A 16,158-nucleotide genomic window follows, 5' to 3' on the forward strand; every position below is an offset into this window, starting at 1 on the left:
CACTTTAACTATGCCACTTTGTTTACATACTCATCTCATATGTATATACTGTACTCGATACCATCTACTGTATCTTGCCTATGCTGCTCTGTACCATCACTCATTCATATATCCTTATGTACATATTCTTTATCCCCTTACACTGTGTACAAGACAGTCGTTTTGGAATTGTTAGTTAGATTACTTGTTATTACTGCATTGTCGGAACTAGAAGCACAAGCATTTCGCTACACTCGCATTAACATCTGCTAACCATGTGTATGTGACAAATAAAATTTGATTTGATTTGACTGTATGTTTGTTTATTCCATGTGTAACTCTGTGTTGTTGTTTGTGTTGCACTGCTTTGCTTTATCTTGGCCAGGTCGCAGTTGTAAATGAGAACTTGTTCTCAACTAGCCTACCTGGTTAAATATAGGTGAAATAAAAATAATAATAATAATAAAAAAATATGCCAAGAGTGTGCAAAGCTGTCATCAGGGTAAGGGTGGCTACTTTGAAGAATCCAATATATTAAATATATTTTGATTTGTTTAACACTTTTTTGGTTACTACATGATTCCATATGAGCTATTTCATAATGTTGATGTCTTCACTATTATTCTGCAATGTAGACAATAGCACAAATAAAGAAAAACCCTTGAATGACTAGGTGTCCAAACTTTTGACTGGCACTGTAACTGTCAACCAGCTGTCAGTAACTTACTGTACTTTACCTGGACTTTTCTGATTACAAGATAGCGTAATATCAGTTGACATCTGCTAAGCATTCTTTGTGGTGAACATACTTGGGACCTCACCTGGCCGCAAACAGACCTTCCTGTCACACCATCAGGTCAGTGAGAGTGAATTTTCCTGTGAATTTTACAATAACTACTTGAAGCAGGCTGACAGAAAAATATTGAAAAATAAACATGAACTACAGTACCTGGTGACCAACTGCCATTAAGTTACTGGAAAATGCACAGTAACCTTAACCCTTACGGAAAAAACACATGAATTTAACATGTGATCGCGTGATCCGTTGTGATCACTTGTGATTTAATGTGAAGTAATGTGACAACATAAAATTACACATGACAACATGTGAGAACTCATATGAAATGAATGTGAAATAAAAGTGACAACATGGGGGTGCAAAATTTCAACATGTGAGAACATGAAACTACACGTGAGCACATGTGAAAACACGATTTCATGTGAAATAAATGTGACAACATGAGGATGCAACATTTCAATTTCAATATATACCATTACACTACACGTGACAACATTTGAGCACGTGAAAACATGATCATGTGAAAAGAAATACATCACAGGGATGCAACATTTCAACATGTGATACCATTAATTACACGTGACAACATTTGAGCACATGTGAAAGCCTATATGTCAAATGCCATTTAGAATACTTTAAAAGGCATGGTCCCCTGCAGCTTTTGTCTAGTTCCCAGTTTGTTTCAGGGATGACCCCAATTATGTTTTTAGGACGTTCTCAGAATGTTGTGTTATGGTCTTCTATAGGTTTTGTCTAAAATATGGTAAATCTAAAACTAGTTAGTGTATTTTACAGCTAAATTAAGGTGTTATGTTAAAGGACAGTCTACTGCAGAGATTGGCTATATATTTATTGCCAATAATACATTTCTGCATGTTGCCTAAAGTTGCAGTACAAATAAAGTAAACATGCACAACAACTTAAGTGTTATTTCTATAAAATGACAGTATGCAGCTATATTCTGATTTCAATTACTGTATAATCTTGTATAATTTTGTACTGTGAACACATTTGGGAAATGCTGCCCAGAATCAAATAAATAATTACACAATTATCAACACCAGCGTAACATCAACATAAAACTATGCAGGGCTTAAGGACACTACAGTATACATTTGTGGATTTTAACTTGCAACCTCTTGGTAAGGAGTGCATCGATGTTTCTGCAGTGCCAGCAGGGTCATACTCATTACTTGGAACATATTTATTTTTTATTTAACTAGGCAAGTTAGTTAACAACAAATTCTTATTTTCGATGACGACCTACATATATTAACACACTCAAAAAATAAGGTTATGGTTAAGGTACAGTGTTGTTCCTTGGCGTACAAAAAGTCAAAGGTACACATATAAACTCACATGGTACAGTTTATATTTTGGATATAAGGTACAATCATTATTACACTTTAAAATATAAGTGGGGGCAGAGATGTGCAGTATTTCTGTTACATGTATTTGAAGTGTGTATTTCAATTACTTCTGAGTATTTTCTATTACACTGGGCTGAAGTATACTCCAATGTATTAGGTAACAACATACTTTCGAGTGCTGTAATTCATATTTTGAAAATATAAAACACTTTTCTATACCATTTTTTTTTTATAGTGGTTCACCATTTTGTGGCCACCTTTCACCCTGCATTGGTATCAGAATTCTGATGGCACTATGGTGGAATAAGACCATCTGCTACATGAACTAAATATAATTGTGTATGTAAACATGTACAATTGCAAAAGATGCTGAGTATTATTCTAATGAGCTCCGCCACAAAACAAGGTTTGGTCGAGAAGGGATACAGCTTTTGTCGAAATTGACTTTTCATAGCAGGTTTTGGAAAATGTACATATCAGGTTAATTGAATTAACGTAGCAGGTTAGGATAATTAGGTTAAACTGTGTCCCATCTAGAGATTACCCCAAAATAAGGCCAATAATAGTAATAATAATACCCAGTGTGCTTTGCAGTTCATTTTCACATACATTACATTTTGTAATTTAGCAGACACTCCTATCCAGAGTGACTTACAGTCAGTGCATTCAACTAAGGTAGATAAACAACAACATATCATATCAAGTAAAATGGTTCTGTAACCGTTACTGAGAATGCTGTTGCTGTACAGCCCATCTACTTGTGAATGTATTTTTGTATTTTAAAATACAAACTACATGCATTTCAATAAAATACATTTCAAAACATAAGTATTCCGTAGATTATTTTTGTAACATTGATCTTCATGGAAGTTTGTAATTGTATTTTGTAATATTTTACCCATCAATCACTGTGTGGTGGAAAAGTACTGGTTGGGGCTCATTAGCATATCTGGGGGAGTGGTCAAATGTGGCCATTTAGCCAATTGCAGCTTCCCAATGACTTTAAAGCACCAGAATGCACCTGAAGCTGGTATTTCCGACTTCACAATTGGTAAATTCCCACCTCCCACATGGTTACTAATGCAGTACCATATTGAATATGTTGGGTAGAAAAATGTACCATTGTACTAGATTCTCTGCACATGTACCCTTTTTGTACACCAGGGAACAACATTGTACTGTAACCATACATACTTTCATATTTAATAGTGTGTGGAGATATGTTCATGTTCACAAGTAACCATCTGGTGGCCCTCCAGAGACATTAATGCACTCCAGACCAAAAGGTTGCAAGGACAAGTGCCAAGAGCATTTATGCACACAGGGCTATTCTATAAGATCTGCACTAATGGCCACCTGCATAGTGGTTGTTTTGGCAGTGTCAGAGGTAGAACTGCATTAGAGCTGTCAAATCCCCAAGCAGTTCCCGGCCTTATACCTAAAGAGGACATTACAATTGGCTGCACAGAGCAGGTTGGAACACCGGACTGTGCTATGTGATCTACAGCTCAATTAGGCTGATAGAATTTTAATTTTTCATTTTGATTTGAGTTTCATTATTTCTATATAGCCTACACTTTCTCATTATGAAATTCTAACGTGATTAGGATGGGTGTGGCTTTGTGACAATGACCACATGAGCAGCCACTCACCGATTTGACAGTTCTAATGAGTTAAAACTCCAACACCGCCATATTTATTTTACCTTTATTTAACTAGGCAAGTCAGTTAAGAACAAATTCTTACTTACAATGATGCCTGGATGCCAATTGTGCGCCGTCCTATGGGACTCCCAATCACGGCCGGTTGTGATACAGCTTGGGATCACCAATATGCTTGATCTGATTGAATCTAGGCCTTAATGTCAAGTGTCCCTAAGCACTGCTACTTTTTCGTTTGCGTTCTTTGGTTATGGTTGCGTCCAAAGTGTGTTAACGAATGTTAAGGTCAATTCAAAAAGTGAATCAAATTCCCAAATAATCTTAATTTGAATTTCTGCGCACTTCCCGAATACAGTTCGTTGTATAAAGTCAGCTGAAGAAATACAGAAAAAGTTGTTCCCACTATTTTCATCACAACTCCGTAGCTGGTAACTTACTATAAAATTACAGGACTTCTGATTTTACAGTTTGTCCCAAAAGCACACCTAAACAAGTATCCTCTACGTTTAAAGTGAGGAATGGCAAGCTAATTTATGTGAAATCATGTTGAAAGGTGTTTTTGAAACACTTCACATGTGAAAACGTGTTTTTGGAACACTTCACGTGACATTTGACATTTGAAATCATCTGAAATTGTGTTTTTGATACACATGTCACGTGACATTTCACATGTGAAATCATGTGAAAATCTGTGTTTTCATATTTTACATTTAAAAACCTGTGTTTTTGGAACACTTTATGTGACATTCTACTTGTGAAAACATGGATTTGGAACAATTCACATGTGGCATTTCACATGTATGATCATGTGAAAACCTGTGTTTCCGGAACTCTTTACATGACATTTTACATGTAAATACATGTGAATTTTTTTTTTTTTGTAACACCCTCACGTGACATTTAACATGTGAAAATATGTTTTTTGGAACACTTCACTTGTGACATTCCACATGTGAAAATGTGAAAACATGTTTTTGGAACACATCATGTGACTTTTCACGTGAATTTTTTTGTTTTTGGAACACTTCACATTAGTGATCACATGCAATTGAATGTGTTATTGCTGTTTAGCTAAAGTATGACCCCACCTGGTTGTTGAACAGACAAACTCTGGAATTTAAGTACACTGACCTTTCTGTTGCGCCACAAAGTCATTTCCATACATATTCATTACCTATAATACATCTCTGCACTCATCATTGATTTAATTTACTCATTTCATTTACTTCATTTACTTACAGTATTTCAGCAATTTGAGGGTTTTCTGTATTGCTGTCTAATGTTGGTGGGGCATATTATTCTGTTTTAACGTCACACCTGAATCACTATGATAAATATAATAGTTTTTCTTCGATTGTTTATTTAACAAAGCTGAGATTTAGGCCCAATAACAGTGGGTTAAGTGCCTGATTCAGGGACAGAACGACAGAATTTTACCTTGTCAGCTCTGGGATTCGATCTTGCAACCTTTCGGTTACTAGTCCGACGCTCTAACCACTAGGCTACCTGCCGCAATGAATAGCATCCTCACATAGGTGTTAGTTTTGTCCAGGTGAGAAAGGGCAGTGTGGAGTGCGATTGAGATTGCGTCAGCTGTAGATCTGTTGGAGCGGTATGCAAATTGGAGTGGGTCTAGGGTTTCCGGGAAGATGCTGTTGATGTGAGCCATAACCAGCCTTTCAAAGCACTTCATGGCAACCGATGTGAATGCCACAGGGCCGTAATCATTTAGGCAAGTTACCTTCATTTTCGTGGGCACAGGGACTATAGTGTTCTGCTTGAAACATGTTGGTATTACAGACTCGTTCAGGGAGAGGTTGAAAATGTCTGTGAAGACACTTGACAGTTGGTCTGCGCATGCTTTGAGTACATGTCCTGGTAATCCGTCTGGCCCAGCAGCTTTGTGAATGTTGACCTGTTTAAAGGTTTTGTTCACATCGGCTACTAAGAGCGTTATCACACAGTCGTCCAGAACAGCTAATGCTTTCATGCAAGCTTCAGTGTTGCTTGCCTCGAAGCGAGCACAAATGGCATTTAGCTCGCGTCACTGGGCAGCTTGCGACTGGGTTTCCCTTTGTAGTCCTTAATAGTTTTCAAGCCCTGCCACATCCGACGAGCATACAATCAGAAATCGGTATTTTTGTGCGCCGATTTTTTTATTTATTATTATTATTATATTTTTTTATATTTATACATTTTTATACCTTTTTATTTAACTAGGCAAGTCAGTTAGGAACACATTCTTATTCCGATTGTAGTAGGATTCAATCTTAATCCTGTATTGACACTTGACTTGTTTGATGGTTCGTCTGAGGGCATAGCGGGATTCCTTATAAGCGTCTGGATTAATCTCCCACTCCTTGAAAGCGGCAGCTCTAGCCTTTAGCTCAATGCGGATGTTGCCTGTAATCCATGGCTTCTGGTTCGGATATGTACGTAAAGTCACTATGGGAACGACGTCGTCGATGCACTTATTGATGAAGCCGATGACTGAGATGGTGTACTCCTCAATGCCATTGGATGAATCCCGGAACATATTCCAGTCTGTGCTAGCAAAACAGTCCTGTAGTGTAGCATCCGCGTCATCTGACCACTTCCGTATTGTGCGAGTCACTGGTCACTGGTACACCCGCTTTAGATGTTGCTTGTAAGCAGGAATCAGGAGGATAGAATTATGGTAAGATTTGCCAAATGAAGTGCGGGGGAGAGCTTTGTATGCATCTCTGTGTGTGGAGTAAAGGTGGTCTAGGATTTTTTTCCCTCTGGTTGCACATATTTGGCAAAAGTTTGCCTGCATTAAAGTCCCCGGCCACTAGTAGCACCGCTTCTGTGTGAGCATTTTCTTCTTTGCTTACGACCTTATAGAGTTGGTTGAGAGCGGTCTTATTGCCAGCTTCGTTCTGTGGTGGTAAATAGACGGCTACGAATAATATAGATGAGAACTCTCTTGGTAGATAGTGTGGTCTACAGCTTATCATAAGGTACTTCTTTAAGACTTCTTTAATATTAGACATCGCGCACCAGCTGTTATTGACAAATAGACACACACCCCCACCCCTCGTCTTACCAGAGGTAGCATCTCTGTTCTGCAGGTGCATGGAAAATCCAGCCAGCTCTATATTATCCGTATCGTCGTTCAGTCACGTCACGTAAAACATAAGATGTTACAGTTTTTGATGTCCCGTTGGTAGGATAATCTTAATCGTAGGTCATCAATTTTATTTTCCAATGATTGCACGTTAGCAAGAAGAACGGATGACAGTGGGGGTTTACTCACTCACCTACGGACTCTCAGAAGGAGGCGAGGATCTGGGCCTGTTCCAGTGAAAGCAAGATATCCTTCTCGTCGGACTCGTTAAAGGAAAAAGTTTCTTCCAGTCCGCGGTGAGTAATCACTGTTCTCATGCCCAGAAGTTATTTTCGGTCAGAAGGGACAGTAGCACCAACATTATGTACACAATAAGTAAAAACAATAAGTTACACAAACCCCAAAAAACTATCATAACAGCCCATTTGGTTGGGAGAATGTAAAACGTCAACCATGTTCTTCGACGCCATCTTTGGTTCACTCCAAAGTAAATCAGAATAAAGCAGCAAACTGTCCCTTACAGCAATAATACCTGAAACAAGCTCTAAAAATACAGTCACTTTTTGAATATTTACTGAATTTTCACTGCAACCAGTAGCTAGAAAATGTTGAACAGTGTAATGAAGAATCCTCTGATTCTGTCAATGTAATTAAGAACTATACATATGGTTATACCAAGAGTTATTCGAAGAACTGATGTAAAAAGGCCAAAAAAGGGTTCCTTACAGGGACAAAACATATATATAATTGGTACTAACTAGCACAGTCTTTTTTTCTCTTGTACCACAGGAAAAAGAATTGTTATGTAATTGGACTCGTTAAGGCTACATTGTATATTTGGCTTCATCAAATACTTAAGGTTGACGGGTATCTACCCTAATGTATAGGGTCGACAAATCTACCAATCATCACGTTTTTTGTGTTCTCCTTGACCTGAGAGTATAGCGTGCAAATGAGATGTGAGTGAACGTGAAGGATGCAGGCAGAAGTGTCCACCATCGCCACATGCAACATGTGCAGTACACTCAACAATAACAAAAAAGATCGAACTCAAGGGTAGCAGGCTGTACTACGGAGGGTAGGGGTAGGGCACCTATATTACTCACAATAGAGCACTATACGTGAACAGTTAAAACATTGTTTCATGTTCCAAGGCAGCAGAAAGAGAATACATCAAACATTAGCGTCAGTAGATATGGTCATCAAAGTTATATGAGACAAGCCTCTTTAAACAAGGCACAATATAGAAGAAGCCTGTTTGAAATCTTGAAAGGAGAAAATAAAAACAGATTTAAGACAGATCACACTGTTTTTGTTGTTGTCATGACTGGTCCCAGATCTGTTCAGATTGTTTTGCCAACTTCTATAGTCATTGTAATGCCAAACATGACAGATCTGGGACCAGGCTATATGTTTCTATATCCTCATTCTCTTTATTGAGTGCTACATTAAATATGAATAAATATGCGACCCAAATGGCCACCTATTCCTTATTGTGTCCACTACTTATGACCAGGGCCCTGTGGGATCTGGTCAAACGTAGTGCAATATATAGGGAATAAAGTGTAAATTGAGAGTTAGCCCAAATGACACTTTATTAATTTTCTGTACACAGTTATTTGTGCACTGAATGCTTGTTTAAAGTGATCATATGGCCTTTCCTGAGGCAGAGGTTACAGGGTTTTATCCTGTGGATTATTAATAAAGGACATAACTGGTTTAGACAAATGGCTATGTAGATCGTGGCTTTGTTCCAAATGGCATCCTTTTCCCAATATAAGGCATTACTTTTGACCACAGTTCTATGGGTCAAAAGTAGTGCACTATAAAGGGAACAGGGTGTCACATGTGACACAGGCAATGTAGTGACGCTATAATGTTTATGTTAATGTTGGGCTCTGCTCAAACCTCTAAACAAATACCTGTCAACGGGCATCTGAAGAGGTGTTTATTCAACAACTTTGGTAGTTATTGTACATGAATAATATCTAATAATTATAGAAATGTGTATAGTAGAACATGCAGTACAGTATAATACATGTCCAGTATACACATTGTTCAAATATCTTTTATGTAAAAAAATAACTAACACCTCGGTCACACCGACAGCGTCATTGCATTTTGGTACACCAGAAGTACATTCATTTCCAACGTAACGATGCGTTTGCCTTGCAGCCTTACATTGAAGAGGCAGTTGCAGTGCGTTATGTGTGGTGCATACGTTGGATTTATTGAATGTATGCGTCAAAGTGTGTGTCAAAGTGTATGTGTCAAAGTGTATGTGTCAAAGTGTATGTGTCAAAGTCTATGGGTCAAAGTGTATGGGTCAAAGTGTATGGGTCAAACTGTATGGGTCAAACTGTATGGGTCAAAGTGTATGTGTCAAAGTCTATGGGTCAAAGTGTATGGGTCAAAGTGTATGGGTCAAAGTGTATGGGTCAAACTGTATGGGTCAAACTGTATGGGTCAAACTGTATGGGTCAAACTGTATGGGTCAAAGTGTATGTGTCAAAGTGTATGTGTCAAAGTGTATGTGTCAAAGTGTATGTGTCAAAGTGTATGGGTCAAAGTGTATGGGTCAAAGTGTATGGGTCAAAGTGTATGTGTCAAACTGTATGTGTCAAACTGTATGGGTCAAACTGTATGGGTCAAACTGTATGTGTCAAAGTGTATGGGTCAAACTGTATGGGTCAAACTGTATGTGTCAAAGTGTATGGGTCAAACTGTATGGGTCAAACTGTATGCGTAGACGGCTTAACAGAAACGGTATCAGAGATTGAATGTTGAACTTTTGTTTGCCACATATCCAGAGGATGCTGCGTACCATTTTGCACAACAACAAAGTAGGTGTGATCGAGGCGTAAGGCACAGTTTTATACAGTATCTACATATGCATATTAAAATATGCCTGTGCATTAAAGACACAGCTCAATATATATTTTTATTAATTAAAGAACAGTAAATAAATACTTACATCGTTTGCATCCACATTTCTTTATCCTTTTGGGATCTGTGATGTCATCGTGACAAGCTTTGCAGTAAAAAAGTGCCCTAAGAAAACAGCATAGTATTAAATCATCAGCAAGTCCAAGAGTAATTGAACATACAGTAGTTTGATATCAAACTGTATTTGTAGGCTTTCTGTCTCTTCTAACAGAGGCAATTATGTACATTTTCCTACATTTGCAGTATATTTTATCCTGATGCCTAGTCACCTTACCCCTGTACATATTTACCTCCATCACTCCACTATCCCTGCACATTGGAAATATGGTACTGGAACTGACCCTGTATATACTATACTTACTTACCTCATCGTGTTCTTCTTATTTCTTATTTTTATATCTCATGTGTTTTTATTCTACCTTGTTATTTTTAGTATTACACTGTTATTGATTACTGCATTGCTGGGTTTAAAGCTTGCAAGAAAAGTATTTCACTGTACTTGTGCATGTGACATTAAAACTTGAAACTCGAAACATTTACATACCTCTTTACTTCTTTGGCATCGCTGGCGATAAAGAACCCCAGGGTTCCTTCCTGCATCTTCACATGGTTCCCAGGGTTGATGAGGGTGCTGTTGTCAATACAAACAAATATACATGGTCGTCAATGAGGAGAATCTTTCAGTTACATTTAACATCCTAATGCACTAATCACAAGGAATGGGACACAAGGTACGCCTTTCGGACAAACACGGGTTGGTGAGGTACTGAAGTTCCTGGGAATCAAGCTAAAAACAAATGCAGGTGTCACTGGTATTATAAAATAGCTGCCATCACCCAATGATAATTAAACAGTGACAAGTAATGATTAGAGAACCTCCACCTATAGAGAATGGAAGGGACAATATGAGAATCCTCAGAGCTAAACCAGTGGCCAAAACAGGTTGTAATGACACCATTTCAACCAGCTTTGTCAGCTGGGAAGATGCTTGTATACTAACTAGCCAGATCACCCCAGAACTGTTTGTGTACAAACAGCACAAACAGATTTGGGGCGATCAGGCCATTTGTATGAACCTGATGGTTCAGTAAACAAGCACTGGCTCTTTAAGAGGAACATACACGCCACATCAATCCTCAGTAATTAGGTTAAGATAGTACATGGCAATGATTTTAGATGGAAAGGAGTCATTGATGTTTCTTTTCCACTGAGACTGTGACAGTAATTTGGCCAAGAACACCAGCCATGCTGTAATAAAATAAAAGTTAATTGCATAATTTCACACCTGCATACACATCAAACAGTAATCTGAAATGGAATGGTGGAAACATCCAACTATAAATATGAATACAAATCTGAATAACAAATGCGACATGGATGACTGTGGGTGTGTTTGAAAGTATTGAAGGTAAAAAATAAAGAATATGGATGTCGGGGGCATACCACTTTCTTTGTCAAACTTTGTAAACTATCTGTGTCAATTAGTGATGAGTACTGTGTATTAAGTTGAAGTTGAAATCCATTACAATAGATCAAAGTCAGGACAGCTGTATTGTCATTGAAGACTGGATATTGAGGTTTGCATGTAAAGATCTGGAAAATGGACATCCTGTACTGTGCTGCATATGACTTGGTTCAACGTTATTTTTACAATACAATTTCTGACAAACATCACATTGTACAATTGGCAATGTACAACACAGTGAACTTTACCTGCTTTCCCTTATATCAGACTTGTACTCGATAGCAATCAGTAGCAGCTTCAGCTTCACATAGCAGAGTCTAGAGAGGAGCATTCAAAATCAGAAATATTTATACACAATCAAAGGGATGAGTAGGAGAGAGACAGACAGACAGACGTAGAGAAAGAAAAGGAGGGAGAGGGATGAGAGAGAGGAAAAATAAAAAGTTAGAGGGGGAGAGAGAATATACTTGATATAGTAGGGTACTTCAGAAAAGAGGGTCATACTTACTCACAAATGGTCGGGAAGGATAAGCCCACAAAGGCACTAGACAGATACTCAGTGTACATTTCATTGGCTACTCCTTCCAGGTAATACTTCTGCCACGTGTCCTCTTCAATCTGAAACAATAACAGATAAAACATGGCTTGCAAAGGTACAGTATTTTATCATGAACATATTTCACTCGCATAAAGTGACCATAAAGCAAATAACACTTTAAGAGTGTCTGTACTGTATGGTGTATACTTAAATATAAGACAAGTATTCTGAAAATGCAAATCCAGTCAGACAACGTGTGAACATTACTGTACTAAAGGCTGTGGAAAAGTAGAATAATGTTAGTTCAATATCTCTGGCTCTTCCTGGTCCTTCGAGACGGATTTAAACGGACGACCTAACGATTACAGTCTTTTTGGCTCTCCCTAACGAGTACCTTGATGAAGGACCTCATGGAGAAGAGGTTGGCCAGCATGGTGGACAGGCCCTGAGCCAGACAGCTCTGTGCTATGAAGCCCAGCTTCAGCTCAGCCAGGCAAATGGCATCGTCACCCTCCTTCCAGTTCCAACTGGGAATGTTCAAAAGGTGGGCCTGGGGACACACAGGAAAGGTGGAGCGAGATTAAGGTTCTAAAATTCTCATACATTTCCTGAATTTTGCAACCCTTCTATACAAGGGAGGTGCAGGAAGAGCATCAGTAGAGAACTCATGTTCGCCTGCCTCCGCTGGAGTTCAATGACACAGTGTAATAAGTAGCACTCTGAAGGGTTTGTACTGTACACACCTTGTTGTGGTACTGCAACATCTGGGTAATGATTCGGATTTTTGGGTGGTAGTTCTTGATGGATATCACCCTGAAATATTGTTACAAGAAACAACTTAAGACCCATCTAACAAATCTAGGACACAGTAGTAGTAACACAGGTTTCTTGCTTAGGGAACTTGAGGTTAGACATTGGTATGTATTATCAATGCATTTCTCCAGAATACATTTTCACGTGCTCTCAAGCATACTGTACTTGCGTAATTTATCAAGGTGATAGAAAATGGAATAACTTTTGTATATCAGAATACATTTCCATATTTCCAATACACAGTTATACAACACAGCTTGGTTAAGTTGTTTCTGTACCTCATGATGTTGGAGGCATCCTCAGCATCAGGGTCTGCACAGTATTTATTAGCTAGGATCAAACAGGCGTCTGCTGACTCTATCTGAGGGCGGGAGATGACAGAAACATAAGACCTGACTCTATACAGACACTGGTCAAAAGTCGTGCACTACTGTACGTAGGGGAATAGGGTGGCATTTGGGAGGCAGATAGACTTAGGACATTAGACTGATGCCAACCACCCAGGTGCTCCATCTGTAGAGACACTAGAAATCATAACTGCATTCACTCAGAGCTATGAACAGCATTGTACGTCACCGTGCGTTAATTTCTAACTTCAGTCAAAGTATATTTACCCTTTATAGATATCAATAGCTGTGTCCGAATACCCATACTAAATAGTTGGCATTGTGGGTTTTACGAAAATATAAAATGTTATACTATGTGAAATTCCCAAAATGTTGTATGCTTTAAATGCCAGGATGTCATACTCATGTTGGCTTTTCAACTAGTAAAATTCACTGCACACTATTGAGGAAGAGATTAGTCTTTCGAGACCCACGTGTGTTTGACAACAGCTGATAATCAGATATGGTTTCACGCTGTACCCAAAATGAGTGAATGACGGTAATAATATGCATTCTCAGTATGGATGAGCCTAGGATGCTGATATTTGTTGCTTACTGCATTCGATTTTACTAGAAACAGACCTTCTAATGTAGTAATATTTGTTAATATTATGCCGTTTTAGTGTGTAGTAAGCAGCACAGATTTCAGGCACAGCCAATAACTTACCTGGCTGCTAAATTATGTCTCAATGAATGTTTGACAGTAAAAAATACAATATACACAATACCGTTCAAAGGTTTGGGGTCACTTAGAAAAGTCCAGGTTTTTTAAAGAAAAGCAACATTTTTTGTCCATTAAAATAACATCAAATTGGTCAGAAATACAGTGTAAACATTGTTAATGTTGTAAATGACTATTGTAGCTGGAAACAACTGATTTCTTTATGGAATATCTACATAGGCTTACAGAGGCCCATTATCAGCAACCATCAATCCTGTGTTCCAATGGCACATTATACTAGCTAATCCAAGTTAATCATTTTAAAAAGCTAATTGATGATTACAAAAACCTTTTGAAATACAATGCTGTGTACTACTCCCTTCACAGAACAGAGAAAACTGGCTCTAACCAGAATAGAAAGAGGAGTGGGAGGCCCCGGTGCACAACTGAGCAAGAGGACAAGTACATTAGAGTGTCTAGTTTGAGAAACAAGGTCCTCAAATGGCAGCTTCATTAAATAATACCCGCAAAACACCAGTCTCAACGTCAACAGCCGTTAGGGAGGAGGTCAGAGACCTGTCCAGGTGGTGACAAAATAACAACCTATCCCTCGAAGTAAGCAAGACTGAGGAGATGATTGTGGACTACAGGAAAAGGAGGACCGAGCACACCCCATTCTCATCGACGGGGCTGTTGTGGAGCAGGTTGAGAGCTTCAAGTTCCTTGGTGTCCACATTACCAACAAACTAGAATGGTCCAAACACACCAAGACGGTCGTGAAGAGGGCACGACAAAGCCTATTCCCCATCAGGAAACTAAAAAGACTTGGCATGGTTCCTGAGATCCTCAAACGGTTTTAAAGCTGCAACATCGAGAGCATCTGGTTGCTGGTTGCTTCACTGCCTGCTACGGCAATTGATCGGCCTCCGACTGCAAGGCACTATAGAGGGTAGTGCATACGGCCCAGTATATTACTGGGGCTAAACTGCCTGTCATCCAGGACCTCTACACCAGGCGGTGTCAGAGGAAGGCCCTAAAAATTGTCATAGACTGTTCTCTCTACCACCGCATGGCAAGCGGTACCGGAGTCAGGGACAAAAAGGCATCTCAAAAGTTTTTACCCCCAAGCCATAAGACTCCTGAACAGGTAACCAAATGGTTACCCAGACTATTTGCATTGTGTGTCCCCTCAACCCCTCTTTTACGCTGCTGCTATTCTCTGTTAATCTTATATGCATAGTCACTTTAGTCGTACATACTACCTCAATTGGCCCGACCAACCAGTGTTCCCACAAATTGGCTAACCGGGGCTATCTGCATTGTGTCCCACCACCCGCCACCTGCCAACCCCTCTTTTACGCTACTGCTATTCTCTGTCCATCATATATGCATAGTCACTTTATCCATATCTACATGTACATACTACCTCAAACAGCCTGACTAACCGGTGTCTGTATATAGCCTTGCTACTGTTATAGCCTCGCTACTGTATATAGCCTCGCTACTGTTATTTTTCACTGTCTATTTACTGTTGTTTTTATTTCTTTACTTACCGATTGTTCACCTAATACCTTTTTTTTGCATTGTTGGTTAGAGCCTGTAAGTAAGCATTTCACGGTATTCGGCGCACATGACAAATATACTTTGATTTGAACAGTGAAAAGGTGACTCCGGGATGCCGGCCTTCTAGGCAGAGTTGCAAAGAAAAAGCCATATCTCAGAGTGGCCAATAAAAATAAACGATTAAGATGGGCAAAAGAACACAGACACCGAACAGAGGAACTCTGCCTAGAAGACCATTTGAGGTGATTTGGGATGAATTGGACGGCAGAGTGAAGAAAAAGCAGCCAACAAGTGCTCAGCACAGAGTTGAAGTCGGAAGTTTACATACACCTTAGCCAAATACATTTAAACTCAGTTTTTCACAATTCCTGACATTTAATCCAAGTAAAAATTCCCTGTCTTAGGTCAGTTAGCATCCCCACTTTAATTTAAGATTGTGAAATGTCAGAATAATAGTAGAGAAAATGATTTATTTCAGCTTTAATTCATTTCATCACATTCCCAGTGGGTCAGAAGTTTACATACACTCAATTAGTATTTGGTAGCATTGCCTTTAAATTTTTTTTACTTGGGTCAAACATTTCAGGTAGCCTTCCACACGCTTCCCACAATAAGTTGGGTGAATTTTGTTCCATTCCTCCTGACAGAGCTGGTGTAACTGAGTCAGGTTTGTAGGCCTCCTTGCTCACACGCTTTTTCAGTTCTGCCCACAAATGTTCTATGAGATTGATGTCAGGGCTTTGTGATGGCCACTCCAATACCTTGACTTTGTTGTCCGTAAGCCATAACTTTGGAAGTATGCTTGGGGTCATTGTCCATTTGGAAGACCCATTTGCGACCAAGCTTTAACTGACTGATGTCTTGAAATGTTGCGTCAATATATCCACAT

The 16,158-nt window shown here is 39.0% G+C and overlaps 1 protein-coding gene across 8 annotated transcripts in view; it reads right to left on the reverse strand.

Annotated features, from left to right (window-relative positions):
• LOC100301649 (calcium-activated potassium channel subunit alpha-1a) overlaps positions 1–16,158 on the reverse strand; it is a 208,215-nt gene that overhangs the window by 44,001 nt on the left and 148,056 nt on the right. For all 8 annotated transcript variants that reach the window (XM_090217363.1, XM_021581139.3, XM_090217362.1 and 5 more), the window contains 7 exons: positions 12,938–13,020; positions 12,590–12,659; positions 12,241–12,396; positions 11,817–11,926; positions 11,557–11,625; positions 10,388–10,474; positions 9,872–9,948 (listed from right to left, as the gene is read on the reverse strand). In XM_090217363.1, the coding sequence (XP_090073489.1) occupies positions 9,872–9,948; positions 10,388–10,474; positions 11,557–11,625; positions 11,817–11,926; positions 12,241–12,396; positions 12,590–12,659; positions 12,938–13,020 (652 nt within the window). The remainder of the gene's footprint in view (positions 1–9,871; positions 9,949–10,387; positions 10,475–11,556; positions 11,626–11,816; positions 11,927–12,240; positions 12,397–12,589; positions 12,660–12,937; positions 13,021–16,158) is intronic.

The sequence above is a fragment of the Oncorhynchus mykiss genome, chromosome 23 (genome assembly GCF_057628025.1).
Source record: "Oncorhynchus mykiss isolate SJ-2025 chromosome 23, ASM5762802v1, whole genome shotgun sequence".
Lineage (NCBI taxonomy): Eukaryota > Metazoa > Chordata > Actinopteri > Salmoniformes > Salmonidae > Oncorhynchus > Oncorhynchus mykiss.